Source organism: Oncorhynchus mykiss, chromosome 17, assembly GCF_013265735.2.
Source record: "Oncorhynchus mykiss isolate Arlee chromosome 17, USDA_OmykA_1.1, whole genome shotgun sequence".
Taxonomy (NCBI): Eukaryota; Metazoa; Chordata; class Actinopteri; order Salmoniformes; family Salmonidae; genus Oncorhynchus; species Oncorhynchus mykiss.
Window position 1 is genome coordinate 8,746,153 of NC_048581.1, and position 15,917 is coordinate 8,762,069.

A 15,917-nucleotide genomic window follows, 5' to 3' on the forward strand; every position below is an offset into this window, starting at 1 on the left:
CTAAACAGAGAGTACACAGTGGCAGAATACCTGACCACTGTGACTGACCCAAAAATAAGGAAAGCTTTGACTATGTACAGACTCAGTGAGCATAGCCTTGCTATTGAGAAAGGCCACCGTAGGCAGACGTGGCTCTCAAGAGAAGACAGGCTATGTGCTCACTGCCTACAAAACGAGGTGGAAACTGAGCTGCACTTCCTAACCTCCTGCCCAATGTATGACCATATTAGAGATACATATTTCCCTCAGATTACACAGATCCACAAAGAATTTGAAAACAAACCCAATTTTACAACACTGTATATATGTAATATGTATATATGTAATATATGTAATATATGTAATATATGTAATATGTATATATGTAATATATGTAATATATGTAATATGTATATATGTAATATATGTAATATATGTAATATATGTAATATGTATATATGTATATGTAATATGGCATTTGAAATGTCTTTATTCTTTTGAAACCTCTGTATGTTAAATGTTTACTGTTCATTTTTATTTTTTATTTCACTTTTATCTACCTCACTTGCTTTGGCAATGTTAACATATGTTTCCCATGCCAATAAATCCCCTTGAATTGAATTGAGAAAGAGAGAGAGAGAGAGAGAGAGAGGGAGGGGGGGCGCGGTATGGATGGCAATGTGAAGGAATGAGGAGAGAGGTCACAGGGCGATGAAAAGGGGAGGGAGAGGAAAGGGGGAGGACAGGAGCAGAGAAAAGAGAGGGGGATTACAGTAGAAGAGAAGAGTAAGAGTGTGAGGTGGAGGAGAGAGGGCATGCCTCTACTGGTGTGGCTCCTTAACACACGATTCCTTCAGCTGACGTAACCCATCTGCCCTGCACCTTTCAACACATCTGGACAGTTTTATTGGAGTGATCCCCAGCTCTCTGTCTGTCTGTCTGTCTGTCTGTCTGTCTGTCTGTCTGTCTGTCTGTCTGTCTGCCAGTATGTCTGTCTGTCTGTCTGTCTGTCTGTCTGTCTGTCTGTCTGTCTGTCTGTCTGCCAGTATGTCTGTCTGTCTGTCTGCCAGTATGTCTGTCTGTCTGTCTGTCTGTCTGTCTGTCTGTCTGTCTGTCTGTCTGCCAGTATGTCTGTCTGTCTGTCTGTCTGTCTGTCTGTCTGTCTGTCTGTCTGTCTGTCTGTCTGCCAGTATGTCTGTCTGTCTGTCTGTCTGTCTGTCTGTCTGTCTGTCTGTCTGTCTGTCTGCCAGTATGTCTGTCTGTCTGTCAATATGTCAGTCTGCCTGTCATCTGTCATCTGTCTGTCTGTCTGTCTGTCTGTCAATATGTCCGTCTGTCTGTCTGCTAATATGTCTGTCTGTCTGTCTGTCTGCCAGTCTGTCTGTCTGTCTGTCTGTCTGTCTGTCTGCCAGTCTGTCTGTCTGTCTGTCTGTCTGTCTGTCTGTCTGTCTGTCTGTCTGTCTGTCTGTCTGTCTGTCTGTCTGTCTGCCAGTATGACTGTCTGTCTGTCAATATGTCAGTCTGCCTGTCATCTGTCTGTCTGTCTGTCTGGCTGTCTGGCTGTCTGTCTGTCTGTCTGCCAATATGGCTGTTTGCCTGTCTGTCTATACGTCTGTCTGGTTATCAGTCTGTATGCCAGCCTGTCTGTCTGTCTGTCTGTCAATATGTCAGTCTGCCTGTCATCTGTCTGTCTGTCTGTCTGTCTGTCTGTCTGTCAATATGTCAGTCTGCCTGTCATCTGTCTGTCTGTCTGTCTGTCTGTCTGTCTGTCTGTCTGTCTGTCTGTCTGTCTGTCTGTCTGTCTGCCAGTATGTCTGTCTGTCTGTCTGTCTGTCTGTCTGTCTGTCTGTCTGTCTGTCTGCCAGTATGTCTGTCTGTCTGTCAATATGTCAGTCTGCCTGTCATCTGTCATCTGTCTGTCTGTCTGTCTGTCTGTCAATATGTCCGTCTGTCTGTCTGCTAATATGTCTGTCTGTCTGTCTGTCTGCCAGTCTGTCTGTCTGTCTGTCTGTCTGTCTGCCAGTCTGTCTGTCTGTCTGTCTGTCTGTCTGTCTGTCTGTCTGTCTGTCTGTCTGTCTGTCTGTCTGCCAGTATGACTGTCTGTCTGTCAATATGTCAGTCTGCCTGTCATCTGTCTGTCTGTCTGTCTGGCTGTCTGGCTGTCTGTCTGTCTGTCTGCCAATATGGCTGTTTGCCTGTCTGTCTATACGTCTGTCTGGTTATCAGTCTGTATGCCAGCCTGTCTGTCTGTCTGTCTGTCAATATGTCAGTCTGCCTGTCATCTGTCTGTCTGTCTGTCTGTCTGTCTGTCTGTCAATATGTCAGTCTGCCTGTCATCTGTCTGTCTGTCTGTCTGTCTGTCTGTCTGTCTGTCTGTCTGCCTGTCTGTCTGTCTGTCTGTCTGTCTGTCTGTCTGTCTGCCTGTCTGCCTGTCTGCCTGTCTGTCTGTCTGTCTGTCTGCCTGTCTGTCTGTCTGTCTGTCTGTCTGTCTGTCTTCATTTGAATACACCAACATGGCCAGACGAGCCTCATTAACATCTCAAATGGCACCCTATTCCCTGTATAGTGCACTACTGTTGACCAGCATGGCACCCTATTCCCTGTATAGTGCACTACTGTTGACCAGCATGGCACCCTATTCCCTGTATAGTGCACTACTGTTGACCAGCATGGCACCCTATTCCCTGTATAGTGCACTACTGTTGACCAGCATGGCACCCTATTCCCTGTATAGTGCACTACTGTTGACCAGCATGGCACCCTATTCCCTGTATAGTGCACTACTGTTGACCAGCATGGCACCCTATTCCCTGTATAGTGCACTACTGTTGACCAGCATGGCACCCTATTCCCTGTATAGTGCACTACTGTTGACCAGCATGGCACCCTATTCCCTGTATAGTGCACTACTGTTGACCAGCATGGCACCCTATTCTCTGTATAGTGTACTACTGTTGACCAGCATGGCACCCTATTCCTTGTATAGTGCACTACTGTTGACCAGCATGGCACCCTATTCCTTGTATAGTGCACTACTGTTGACCAGCATGGCACCCTATTCCTTGTATAGTGCACTACTGTTGACCAGCATGGCACCCTATACTATGTGGCCTTTACTGTAGCCACAGACTAGCTGTTACACACAGTGATATCACCAGGCCTTTACTGTGGCCACAGACTAGCTGTTACACACAGTGATATCACCAGGCCTTTACTGTGGCCACAGACTAGCTGTTACACACAGTGATATCACCAGGACTTTACTGTGGCCACAGACTAGCTGTTACACACAGTGATATCACCAGGACTTTACTGTGGCCACAGACTAGCTGTTACACACAGTGATATCACCAGGACTTAACTGTGGCCACAGACTAGCTGTTACACACAGTGATATCACCAGCCCTTTACTGTGGCCACAGACTAGCTGTTACACACAGTGATATCACCAGGCCTTTACTGTGGCCACATACTAGCTGTTACACACAGTGATATCACCAGGCCTTTACTGTGGCCACAGACTAGCTGTTACACACAGTGATATCACCAGGCCTTTACTGTGGCCACAGACTAGCTGTTACACACAGTGATATCACCAGGCCTTTACTGTGGCCACAGACTAGCTGTTACACACAGTGATATCACCAGGACTTTACTGTGGCCACAGACTAGCTGTTACACACAGTGATATCACCAGGACTTTACTGTGGCCACAGACTAGCTGTTACACACAGTGATATCACCAGGCCTTTACTGTGGCCACAGACTAGCTGTTATACACAGTGATATCACCAGGACTTTACTGTGGCCACAGACTAGCTGTTACACACTGCGTTCCTCTCACCTGGTAACAATCAGTCTCCCACTTCCTCGGGGCTCTGATCTATGGCGGATGGAGAGTCATGGTATATGCACACAGAGAGAAAGAGAAAGAGAGGGAGAGAGAGAGAGAGAGAGAGAGAGAGAGAGAGAGAGAGGGAGAGGGAGAGAGGGAGAGAGGGAGAGAGAGAGAGAGAGAGAGAGAGAGAGAGAGGAGGGATAGAAGGAGAGAGGAGAGAGAGACAGAGAGAGAGACAGAGAGAGAGAGAGAGAGAGAGGAGGGAGAGAAGGAGAGAGGAGAGCTACAGTAGATATATGATCAACTACAGTAGATATATGAACTACAGTAGATATATGAAGAACTACAGTAGATATATGAACTACAGTAATATGAAGAACTACAGTAGATATATGAACTACAGTAGATATATGATAAACTACAGTAGATATATGATGAACTACAGTAGATATATGATAAACTACAGTAGATATATGAACTACAGTAGATATATGATAAACTACAGTAGATATATGAACTACAGTAGATATATGATGAACTACAGTAGATATATGATGAACTACAGTAGATATATGAACTATAGTAGATATATGATGAACTACAGTAGATATATGAACTACAGTAGATATATGAACTACAGTAGATATATGATAAACTACAGTAGATATATGATGAACTACAGTAGATATATGAACTATAGTAGATATATGATAAACTACAGTAGATATATGATAAACTACAGTAGATATATGATGAACTACAGTAATATGAAGAACTACAGTAGATATATGAACTACAGTAGATATATGATAAACTACAGTAGATATATGATGAACTACAGTAGATATATGAACTACAGTAGATATATGATAAACTACAGTAGATATATGATGAACTACAGTAGATATATGAACTATAGTAGATATATGAACTATAGTAGATATATGAACTATAGTAGATATATGATGAACTACAGTAATATGAAGAACTACAGTAGATATATGAACTACAGTAGATATATGATAAACTACAGTAGATATATGATGAACTACAGTAGATATATGAACTACAGTAGATATATGATAAACTACAGTAGATATATGATAAACTACAGTAAATATATGATGAACTACAGTAGATATATGATGAACTACAGTAGATATATGAACTACAGTAGATATATGATAAACTACAGTAGATATATGATAAACTACAGTAGATATATGATGAACTACAGTAGATATATGATAAACTACAGTAAATATATGATGAACTACAGTAAATATATGATAAACTACAGTAGATATATGATGAACTACAGTAGATATATGAACTACAGTAGATATATGATGAACTACAGTAGATATATGATGAACTACAGTAGATATATGATGAACTACAGTAGATATATGATAAACTACAGTAAATATATGATGAACTACTGTAGATATATGATGAACTACAGTAGATATATGATGAACTACAGTAAATATATGATAAACTACAGTAGATATATGATGAACTACAGTAGATATATGAACTACAGTAGATATATGATGAACTACAGTAAATATATGATAAACTACAGTAGATATATGATGAACTACAGTAGATATATGAACTACAGTAGATATATGATGAACTACAGTAGATATATGATGAACTACAGTAGATATATGATGAACTACAGTAGATATATGATAAACTACAGTAAATATATGATGAACTACTGTAGATTTATGATGAACTACAGTAGATATATGATGAACTACAGTAGATATATGATAAACTACAGTAAATATATGAAGAACTACAGTAGATATATGATGAACTACAGTAGATATATGATAAACTACAGTAGATATATGATGAACTACAGTAGATATATGATGAACTACAGTAGATATATGATAAACTACAGTAAATATATGAAGAACTACAGTAGATATATGATGAACTACAGTAGATATATGATGAACTACAGTAGATATATGATGAACTACAGTAGATATATGATGAACTACAGTAGATATATGATGAACTACAGTAAATATATGAAGAACTACAGTAAATATATGAAGAACTACAGTAGATATATGATGAACTACAGTAGATATATTTTGAACTATTATGTCTATATGATAAACTACTGTAGATATATGATGAACTACAGTAAATATATGAAGAACTACAGTAGATATATGATGAACTACAGTAGATATATGAACTACAGTAGATATATGATAAACTACAGTCGATATATGAACTACAGTAAATATATGAAGAACTAGAGTAAATATATGATGAACTACAGTAAATATATGATAAACTACAGTAGATATATGATGAACTACAGTAGATATATGAACTACAGTAGATATATGATGAACTACAGTAGATATATGATGAACTACAGTAGATATATGATGAACTACAGTAGATATATGATAAACTACAGTAAATATATGATGAACTACTGTAGATTTATGATGAACTACAGTAGATATATGATGAACTACAGTAGATATATGATAAACTACAGTAAATATATGAAGAACTACAGTAGATATATGATGAACTACAGTAGATATATGATAAACTACAGTAGATATATGATGAACTACAGTAGATATATGATGAACTACAGTAGATATATGATAAACTACAGTAAATATATGAAGAACTACAGTAGATATATGATGAACTACAGTAGATATATGATGAACTACAGTAGATATATGATGAACTACAGTAGATATATGATGAACTACAGTAGATATATGATGAACTACAGTAAATATATGAAGAACTACAGTAAATATATGAAGAACTACAGTAGATATATGATGAACTACAGTAGATATATTTTGAACTATTATGTCTATATGATAAACTACTGTAGATATATGATGAACTACAGTAAATATATGAAGAACTACAGTAGATATATGATGAACTACAGTAGATATATGAACTACAGTAGATATATGATAAACTACAGTCGATATATGAACTACAGTAAATATATGAAGAACTAGAGTAAATATATGATGAACTACAGTAGATATATGTTGAACTACAGTAGATATATGATGAACTATAGTAGATATATGAACTACAGTAGATATATGAACTACAGTAGATATATGATGAACTACAGTAAATATATGATAAACTACAGTAGATATATGATGAACTACAGTAGATATATGAACTACAGTAGATATATGATGAACTACAGTAGATATATGATGAACTACAGTAGATATATGATGAACTACAGTAAATATATGATAAACTACAGTAGATATATGATGAACTACAGTAGATATATGAACTACAGTAGATATATGATGAACTACAGTAGATATATGATGAACTACAGTAGATATATGATGAACTACAGTAGATATATGATAAACTACAGTAAATATATGATGAACTACTGTAGATTTATGATGAACTACAGTAGATATATGATGAACTACAGTAGATATATGATAAACTACAGTAAATATATGAAGAACATAAGAGGCTTCAGGGACTACAGTATCTATAACAGAAGAGGCTTCAGAGACTACAGTATCTATAACATAAGAGGCTTCAGGGACTACAGTATCTATAACATAAGAGGCTTCAGAGACTACAGTATCTATAACAGAAGAGGCTTCAGAGACTACAGTATCTATAACATAAGAGGCTTCAGAGACTACAGTATCTATAACATAAGAGGCTTCAGGGACTACAGTATCTATAACATAAGAGGCTTCAGGGACTACAGTATCTATAACATAAGAGGCTTCAGGGACTACAGTATCTATAACATATGAGGCTTCAGAGACTACAGTATCTATAACATATGAGGCTTCAGAGACTACAGTATCTATAACATAAGAGGCTTCAGGGACTACAGTATCTATAACATAAGAGGCTTCAGGGACTACAGTATCTATAACATAAGAGGCTTCAGGGACTACAGTATCTATAACATAAGAGGCTTCAGGGACTACAGTATCTATAACATAAGAGGCTTCAGAGACTACAGTATCTATAACATAAGAGGCTTCAGAGACTACAGTATCTATAACATAAGAGGCTTCAGGGACTACAGTATCTATAACATAAGAGGCTTCAGAGACTACAGTATCTATAACATAAGAGGCTTCAGGGACTACAGTATCTATAACATAAGAGGCTTCAGGGACTACAGTATCTATAACATAAGAGGCTTCAGAGACTACAGTATCTATAACATAAGAGGCTTCAGAGACTACAGTATAGATTACAGGGTCTGTTCCCACATATACACACTTCGTGCTTGTGTGCATGTGTGTGTGTACTTATGTGTGTGTGATATTATGTTTGTGTGTTTCTGGGTAATATAGGGGACAGAGTTAGGAAACCTTGTTTTGTTGTTTCTCTAAAATACATGTTATTGCATTCTTTAGAATAAAGACACACCCCCCCCCAGCAGGAAGTACGGCCCCTGATCTGGAACCTGTTATTACCAGCCTACACCTCCTCTCTCTCTTTTTACCATTCCCTTTCTCTGTCCTTTGTTCTCTCTCTCTCTCTCTCTCTCTCTCTCTCTCTCTCTCTCTCTCTCTCTCTCTCTCTCTCTCTCTCTCTCTGTCTCTGTCTCTGTCTCTCTCTCTCTCTCTGTCTCTCTCTCTCCCTCTCTCTCTCCCTCTCTCTCTCTCTCTCTCTCTCTCTCTCTCTCTCTCTCTCTCTGTCTCTCTTTCTCTCTCTCTCTCCCTCTCTCTCTCTCTGTGTCTGTCTCTCCTCTCTCTCTCTGTCTCTCTCTCTGTCCCTCTCATTTCCTCTCTCTCTGTCTCTCTCTCTCTGTTCCTCTCTCTCTGTCCCACTATTTTTCTCTCTCTCTCTCTGTATCTCTCTCTCTCTCCTCTCTCTTTCTCCACTCTCTCTCTCTCTCAGTTCAATCTCCCATTCTCCTCGGAGACGAGAAGCTCAGCTGATGGATAGAGTGATGTGGGGGAGTGGAACAGAGGGATGAATTGAAAGGAAAGAGAAGGGAGGAGTAATTGGATGGAGGGATGTGAGCCACATGTTGCCGTTCCTCTGACATCAGCTGGCTCTGATCAGAAAACACACTCTGGGTCGTCTCACATTCTCTCTCTCACACACATGCACTCCCTCACAGGTATGATCTTCAATGTCATGCTCAGGTGATATACCCGTTATTCCACAGGGATATGAGGAGAGGTGGAGGAGGAAGAGGAGGAGGAGGAGGAGGAGGAGGAGGAGGAGGATGAGGAGGAGAAGGAGGAGGAGGAGGAGAGAAGAAGAGGGGGGTGGAGAGAAGAAAAAAGAGAAGGAAAGAGGGGGATGGAGAGAAGAGGGGAAGAGGGGGGTGGAGAGAAGAGGGGAAGAGGGGGATGGAGAGAAGAGGGGAAGAGGGGGGTGGAGAGAAGAGGGGAAGAGGGGGATGGAGAGAAGAGGGGAAGAGGGGGGTGGAGAGAAGAGGGGAAGAGGGGGATGGAGAGAAGAGGAGAAGAGGGGGATGGAGAGAAGAGGAGAAGAGGGGGATGGAGAGAAGAGGGGAAGAGGGGGGTGGAGAGAAGAGGGGAAGAGGGGGATGGAGAGAAGAGGGGAAGAGGGGGGTGGAGAGAAGAAAGAAGAGAAGGAAAGAGGGGAATGGAGAGAAGGGGAATGATTCAGACACAGGAACCTGTCTAGGTAGCTTCAAGCATGTTCTACTAACTCACACACACACACACACACACACTCACACACTGTCTATCTTTCCTCTCTGTCTACATCTAGAATACCACAGCCAGCCAGACATATAAATCTCAACCTATCAGCAGCCAGCTGGTACAGGTGGCCCTGACCAATCCCAGGACAGAACCGGTCCAGGAAGCTGCTGCTCGCCAAGACAATATCCCCTGGGTCAATCAGGACGGAAAATATTTGCATTACTTGTATTATTTCTCTTGTTCGAGGGGATATGTCTCAATAAAGTTTCGTGGTTAATTTGGGTCTCAATAAAGGTGATGTCACTGAACAGAAAGGTTTTTCATCTGTTCTAGATGCTTCTATAAACTGTATATGTGGGGGTTTATGGGATTTCTCCTTTATCTGTGGGCTCCGGTTTTTATGATTTGTTTTAATTGTATTTTTCCTTTATTTATTCTTCACAGTTTTGGCCCCAGGAAGTATCATTAAACATGGGACTCGGCAATATGACATCATTATCATCAGACCAATCAATGGCATCCTCAAGACGAGCGATACTATTGGCTCTCCCCAGCCAAATAGATGAAAGGGAGGAGCCAATAGTGACACTCTCAGCCATCTAGAATAGCCAACTACGTCCTTCGTTCAACCCACCAGATGTACACATGGAATGTCTATAAACTGATAAAATGTAGATCATGTGTAATCAGTTAGGCTCTCGAAGCAAAGTTTGTATACCTCCCTGTTTCAACAAACGTGTTGTTGATGTCTCAAATCCAAATGGACCTCCTAACCCAGAGGTGGACCCCCTAACCCAGAGGTGGACCCCCTAACCCAGAGGTGGACCCCCTAGCCCAGAGGTGGACCTCCTAACCCAGAGGTGGACCCCCTAGCCCAGAGGTGGACCCCCTAGCCCAGAGGTGGACCTCCTAACCCAGAGGTGGACCCTCTAACCCAGAGGTGGACCCCCTAGCCCAGAGGTGGACCCCCTAGCCCAGAGGTGGACCCCCTAGCCCAGAGGTGGACCCCTAGCCCAGAGGTGGACCCCCTAGCCCAGAGGTGGACCCCTAGCCCAGAGGTGAACCCCCTAGCCCAGAGGTGGACCCCCTAGCCCAGAGGTGGACCCCTAGCCCAGAGGTGGACCCCCTAACCCAGAGGTGGACCCCCTAGCCCAGAGGTGGACCCCCTAGCCCAGAGGTGGGTTAATCAGTTAGACAGAAATAGAGTGACGGAGATGTAAACACATGTTTCCCATGCCAATAAAGCCCCTTGAATTGAATTGATTTGATTTGAATTGAGAGGGAGAGACATGAGAGAAACATCAGTCAGTCAACAGACAGACAGACAGACAGACAGACAGACAGACAGACAGAGGAGACAGAGAGACAGAGAGAGAGGAGACTGAGAGAGAGGAGACTGAGAGACTGAGAGAGAGGAGACAGAGAGAGAGACAGAGAGAGGAGACAGAGAGAGAGAGACAGAGAGAGAGGAGACAGAAAGAGAGGAGACACAGAGAGAGAGAGAGAGAGAGAGAGAGAAAGTGGAGAAAGAGAAAGAGGAGACAGAGAGAGAGACAGAGAGAGAGGAGACAGAGAGAGAGAGACAGAGAGAGAGGAGACAGAGAGAGACAGAGAGAGAGGAGACAGAGAGAGAGACAGAGAGAGAGAGAAAGTGGAGAAAGAGAAAGAGGAGACAGAGAGAGAGACAGAGAGAGAGGAGACAGAGAGAGACGGAGAGAGAGGAGACAGAGAGACAGAGACAGATGAGACTAAGAGAGAAACATAAAGAGATCAGTCAGTCATAAAGAGCAACTCAACCACTTCAGGTAAAACCGTAACTCAGACACACTTGACCTTCACTTGAGGATGACCATGAGCATAACTCACAGGGTCGTGCTCTGACAACCAGGTGTGTGGGGGGTTTGGGGAGGGGGGGGGGGGGGGGGGGGGGGGGTTGTGGAAGTGTGTGTGTGCGAGTGTGTGCGTGTGTGTCAGCCCCAGGTGTGAGAGAGACACTCCAGGGTTCACCCTCTGACCTGAGTTGACCTAAGAAGACCGTGGTTAGAGTTCACAGGTCACAGGCTGATAGCCTTCATCTGTCACAATGTGCTTTACAGAAACCAACCGAAAACTCCAGAGAGAAGAAGCAATGTAGAGGCAGAAACACAGTAGCAGGACAAAAACCTAGAAAACCTAGATCTGACTCTTGTACAGTAGCACACACACACACACACGCAAACACACATGCACATGCACTCACACACGCAGTACAGCAGCAGTATGTTGAGAATACAGTCACAGGTATGGAAGACAAGTTGAGGCAAGGGGTCTGTTAACTCACACCAAATGAATCCTGCAGAGAGAGAAAGAGAGAGAGAGGGAGCGAGAGAGAGAGGGGGGGTGAGAGAGACACAGAGAGAGGGGGGGTGAGAGAGAGAGACACAGAGAGAGAGAGAGAGAGAGAGAGAGAGAGAGAGAGAGGAGACAGACAGACAGACAGACAGACAGACAGACAGACAGACAGACAGACAGACAGACAGACAGACAGACAGACAGACAGACAGACAGAGAGAGAGAGAGAGAGAGGCCTGTTGTGTCCTATTTTCCTCACCAAACTGAGTTATAGGTACATTATAAACCTACAGCAGTATTTGTGCTCTTGGATGACAATAACACCAGGTTATAGTAGACCTACAGGCTCCGGGTTGGTTGGCAAATACCAGTAATGTCATGGTGACGCCCCAGGGATTTGAGCAGGATAGTTGGTTGGAATGGAGCACGTGCCTACCCCAGGGGCATGCCCTGCAACTGAACAAGCCCAAACCAGGTGTGTGTGTGTGTGTGTGTGTGTGTGTGTGTGTGTGTGTGTGTGTGTGTGTGTGTGTGTGTGTGTGTGTGTGTGTGTGTTATACAAAAGTAAAAGTGTCAGTAGCCCCACTCTATGGGACCGTCAATAGAGCTCGTGCTGTTACTAAGTCTATGTGGGATATATTTGTTAATAAAGGTAATAAACACGCTGATGAGATCACCTACCTGCCTGTGCCGCTGTCGCCTCGTGAAAAACAGTGATGGAGAGGAGGGAGAGGAGAAGGAGGAGGAGAGGCGATGCCCCGGGCGTTGAGCTCCATATTCGGTCCATCTCGTTGCTCAAAGTCTTTCTCGGTAAACCGGGAACTGTCCAGTGCGGTTGGCTCCGATACCTCACGTCCCGGCTCCACCGTTTAGCTCCACGGGGCTCACACACACCCGTGCTTAGGGGGCTCGAGACTGCGCGGGTACAGCGCGTGTGCTTATCCGCTGCTGGGAGTACCTGCGTCCATGTCTGGGAGCGCGCAGTGACCCGGTTGATGGGGTAATGATATCATGCGCGCACACGGTAGAGACTGGAACTGGTTTGTCCCGATAACTGTTATCCGGTTCGAAGTCAACTTCTGTTAAGAAATAGGTGCAGTTTGACCTAAGGGAAACAAATCCAAATCCATCAAAACGTTTAAACTTTATTTCCCTCTCTTTATTTTTCCTTCTCTTTCTTATCTGGTTATATGATATCCTTCTGATGGAGAAAGAAATAACAAGCAATTCCTTATATTCATTTTCTCCTGGAAAAAAAACTATATTCGTTCACCCCACTGCAAACAGCCAACTTCAAACGTTCCTCTATCTCTCTCTCTCTCTCTCTCTCTCTCTCTCTGTCTCTCTCTCTTTCTCTCTCTCTTCCTTTGATCCCTCCCCGAAGATTGTCTCGCGCAGGGAGCGGAGCTGTTGCAGTTAACAAACGGTTGTCTCGTGCCCGTTGAAGATAAGGCTCATAGTGTGTGTTAGGAACGAGCTCTTGCAAACTATTTATTTCAACTAATTATTATTAAGTTTATAATTTTCAGTCCAAGTGTTAGGTGGTGAACTAAACATGTGTGTTTGCCCAAACTTATCTCCAACTTCAGAACATTCAGTCAACTCAAAATTATGTGTTTGGTCAAATTGTCTGATATGTTCACTCAACTATAAATTATTATCTGGGCGTCTTCACCTAAAGAAGGCTGTGGAACTAGTTACACACACCGCGCTTTTACCATCTATGTTTTCTACGTACATCTTTAAAACACGTTGACGAACATGAAAACAGGAGCCTCCACTATTCCAGCACCTCTTCAACATCACCACATCCCCTCTGCTTCGTCCAACACTGTGACAACTAAAAGATACCAACAAAACATTTAGTCCAATCAACAAAAGCTGAATATGATGTGGCTGTCCATGGTTCTGATTTCAGTGTGAGTGTGAGTGTGAGTGTGCATGCGTTCATGCAAGTAGAGAAAAAACACCAATGCCATCCTCCCATTGTCATGGTGACTCACCCTACCTGAAGAGAAACGCCAACGCCATCCTCCCGTTGTCATGGTGACTCACCCTACCTGAAGAGAAACGCCAACGCCATCCTCCCGTTGTCATGTTGACTCACCCTACCTGAAGAGAAATGCCAACGCCATCCTCCCGTTGTCATGGTGACTCACCCTACCTGAAGAGACACGCCAACGCCATCCTCCCATTGTCATGGTGACTCCCCCTACCTGAAGAGAAACGCCAACGCCATCCTCCCGTTGTCATGGTGACTCACCCTACAACGCCAACGCCATCCTCCCATTGTCATGGTGACTCACCCTACCTGAAGAGAAACGCCAACGCCATCCTCCCGTTGTCATGGTGACTCACCCTACCTGAAGAGAAACGCCAACGCCATCCTCCCATTGTCATGGTGACTCACCCTACCTGAAGAGAAATGTATGAATCTATAGTTGGGTCAGAATCACCATTATAGTCATTGGCCAGTATGGAGAATGACGTAAAACCACAAGTCCAAATCCCAAGGAAAGGGCCAATGTTAGCTAGCTAGCTAGACACCGGAAGACAACAACACAACGAGATGCAACAATTAAAGTTGTTGTGATAAAATTCAAGCTGGTTTTCCTTCACACTTTTTTGGGTGGGCCACAACTAGCCACAGTTGAGCTTAGTTTAGCTCAGCGCTGATTGGCCATTTTTTCATACTCTTTTATCAAGAGAAGCCAAATGCTCACTGGCTTCCCTTACATTCAACGCTACGGGCGACAACAATGTTGTACTCTTCTTTCAAGGGAAGCCAAATGCTAGCTGGCTTCCCCTTGCATTCAAAGCTAAGGGGGGGAAACAATGTCATACTCGTTCTGACAGCATCAGATAGATGTCCTACACATACAGAGACAGAGGGCCGCTGTTCCGCTCGTTCGAATGCTTTCTCCGGTGTGAATCAATCAGCCCCTTGTGAATTGAAGGAAAATTATGAAACAGAGAGAGACAAAATATATTTTTTAAATGTCGTGGTGAAGTTTTGGGAAGCCAGACATGGTGCTGACACAGACATGGTGCTGTCTGACACAGACATGGTGCTGACACAGACATGGTGCTGTCTGACACAGACATGGTGCTGTCTGACACAGACATGGTGCTGTCTGACACAGACATGGTGCTGAAGATCATAATGCCGTGATCCAGGAGAGGACATGTTAAATGATAGCTAAATGAACATGCACAATATCAACATGTGTTATGTATGTAAATTGAAAACATTGTATGTTAAAAGCACTGTGTGTAGTATGTCACCATTTGAAAGGACATGTTTATGTTAAAATCCCCAAATGTATCATTTAAAGTTGAATGAACATATGACTCAAGTTGAGTAAACACATCATTTTTAAAAATGCCAGTTTTCTCAAGTTGGAGCCAAGCACTTTTTTTTTTTAGCTCGAAAAGTTGAATAAACTATAAAAAGATGTGGAACCAGTGACGTAATCATGATTAGTTGAAATGTGTAAAAAATATTTTTTTTACAGCGTTCCATTACTACACACAAAGAGAGAGAGACACAAGCAAGCTAGGACAGGACATCTGGGCTTCCCTGCTAATACAAATATGCTCCTTCAGATTCCAAATTCCACTGCCTGTCTCTGCCCAACCCGCTCCTTACACACACACACACACACACACACAGACACACACACACACACACACACACACACACACACAGACACAGACACAGACACAGACACAGACACACACACACTCACACGCGCGCACGCACACACACACACAGACACACACACACACACACACACACACACACACACACACACACAGACACACACACACTCACACGCGCGCACGCACACACACACACACACACACACACAGACACACACACACACACACACACACACACACACACACACACTGCCTGAGGATCACTATTTCAGAGGAGGATTCTGCTTCCAGTAAGGGCTGTAATCAAGCTTCATGTTTCATCACTTTAATGTGGAAAAACAATGAGCCAGTTGATTGGAGTGTGTATGTGTTTGTGTGTGTGTGTGTGT

General features: G+C 42.9%; 1 protein-coding gene across 1 annotated transcript in view; it reads right to left on the reverse strand.

The window, feature by feature from the left end:
- LOC110510793 (collagen alpha-1(XI) chain) overlaps positions 1-13,158 on the reverse strand; it is an 87,386-nt gene extending 74,228 nt beyond the window's left edge. The window contains exon 1 of the mRNA XM_036948801.1: positions 12,547-13,158. Within this exon, the coding sequence (XP_036804696.1) occupies positions 12,547-12,652 (106 nt within the window). The 5' untranslated portion in view covers positions 12,653-13,158. The remainder of the gene's footprint in view (positions 1-12,546) is intronic.
- Between the last annotated feature and the right edge of the window lie 2,759 nt (positions 13,159-15,917).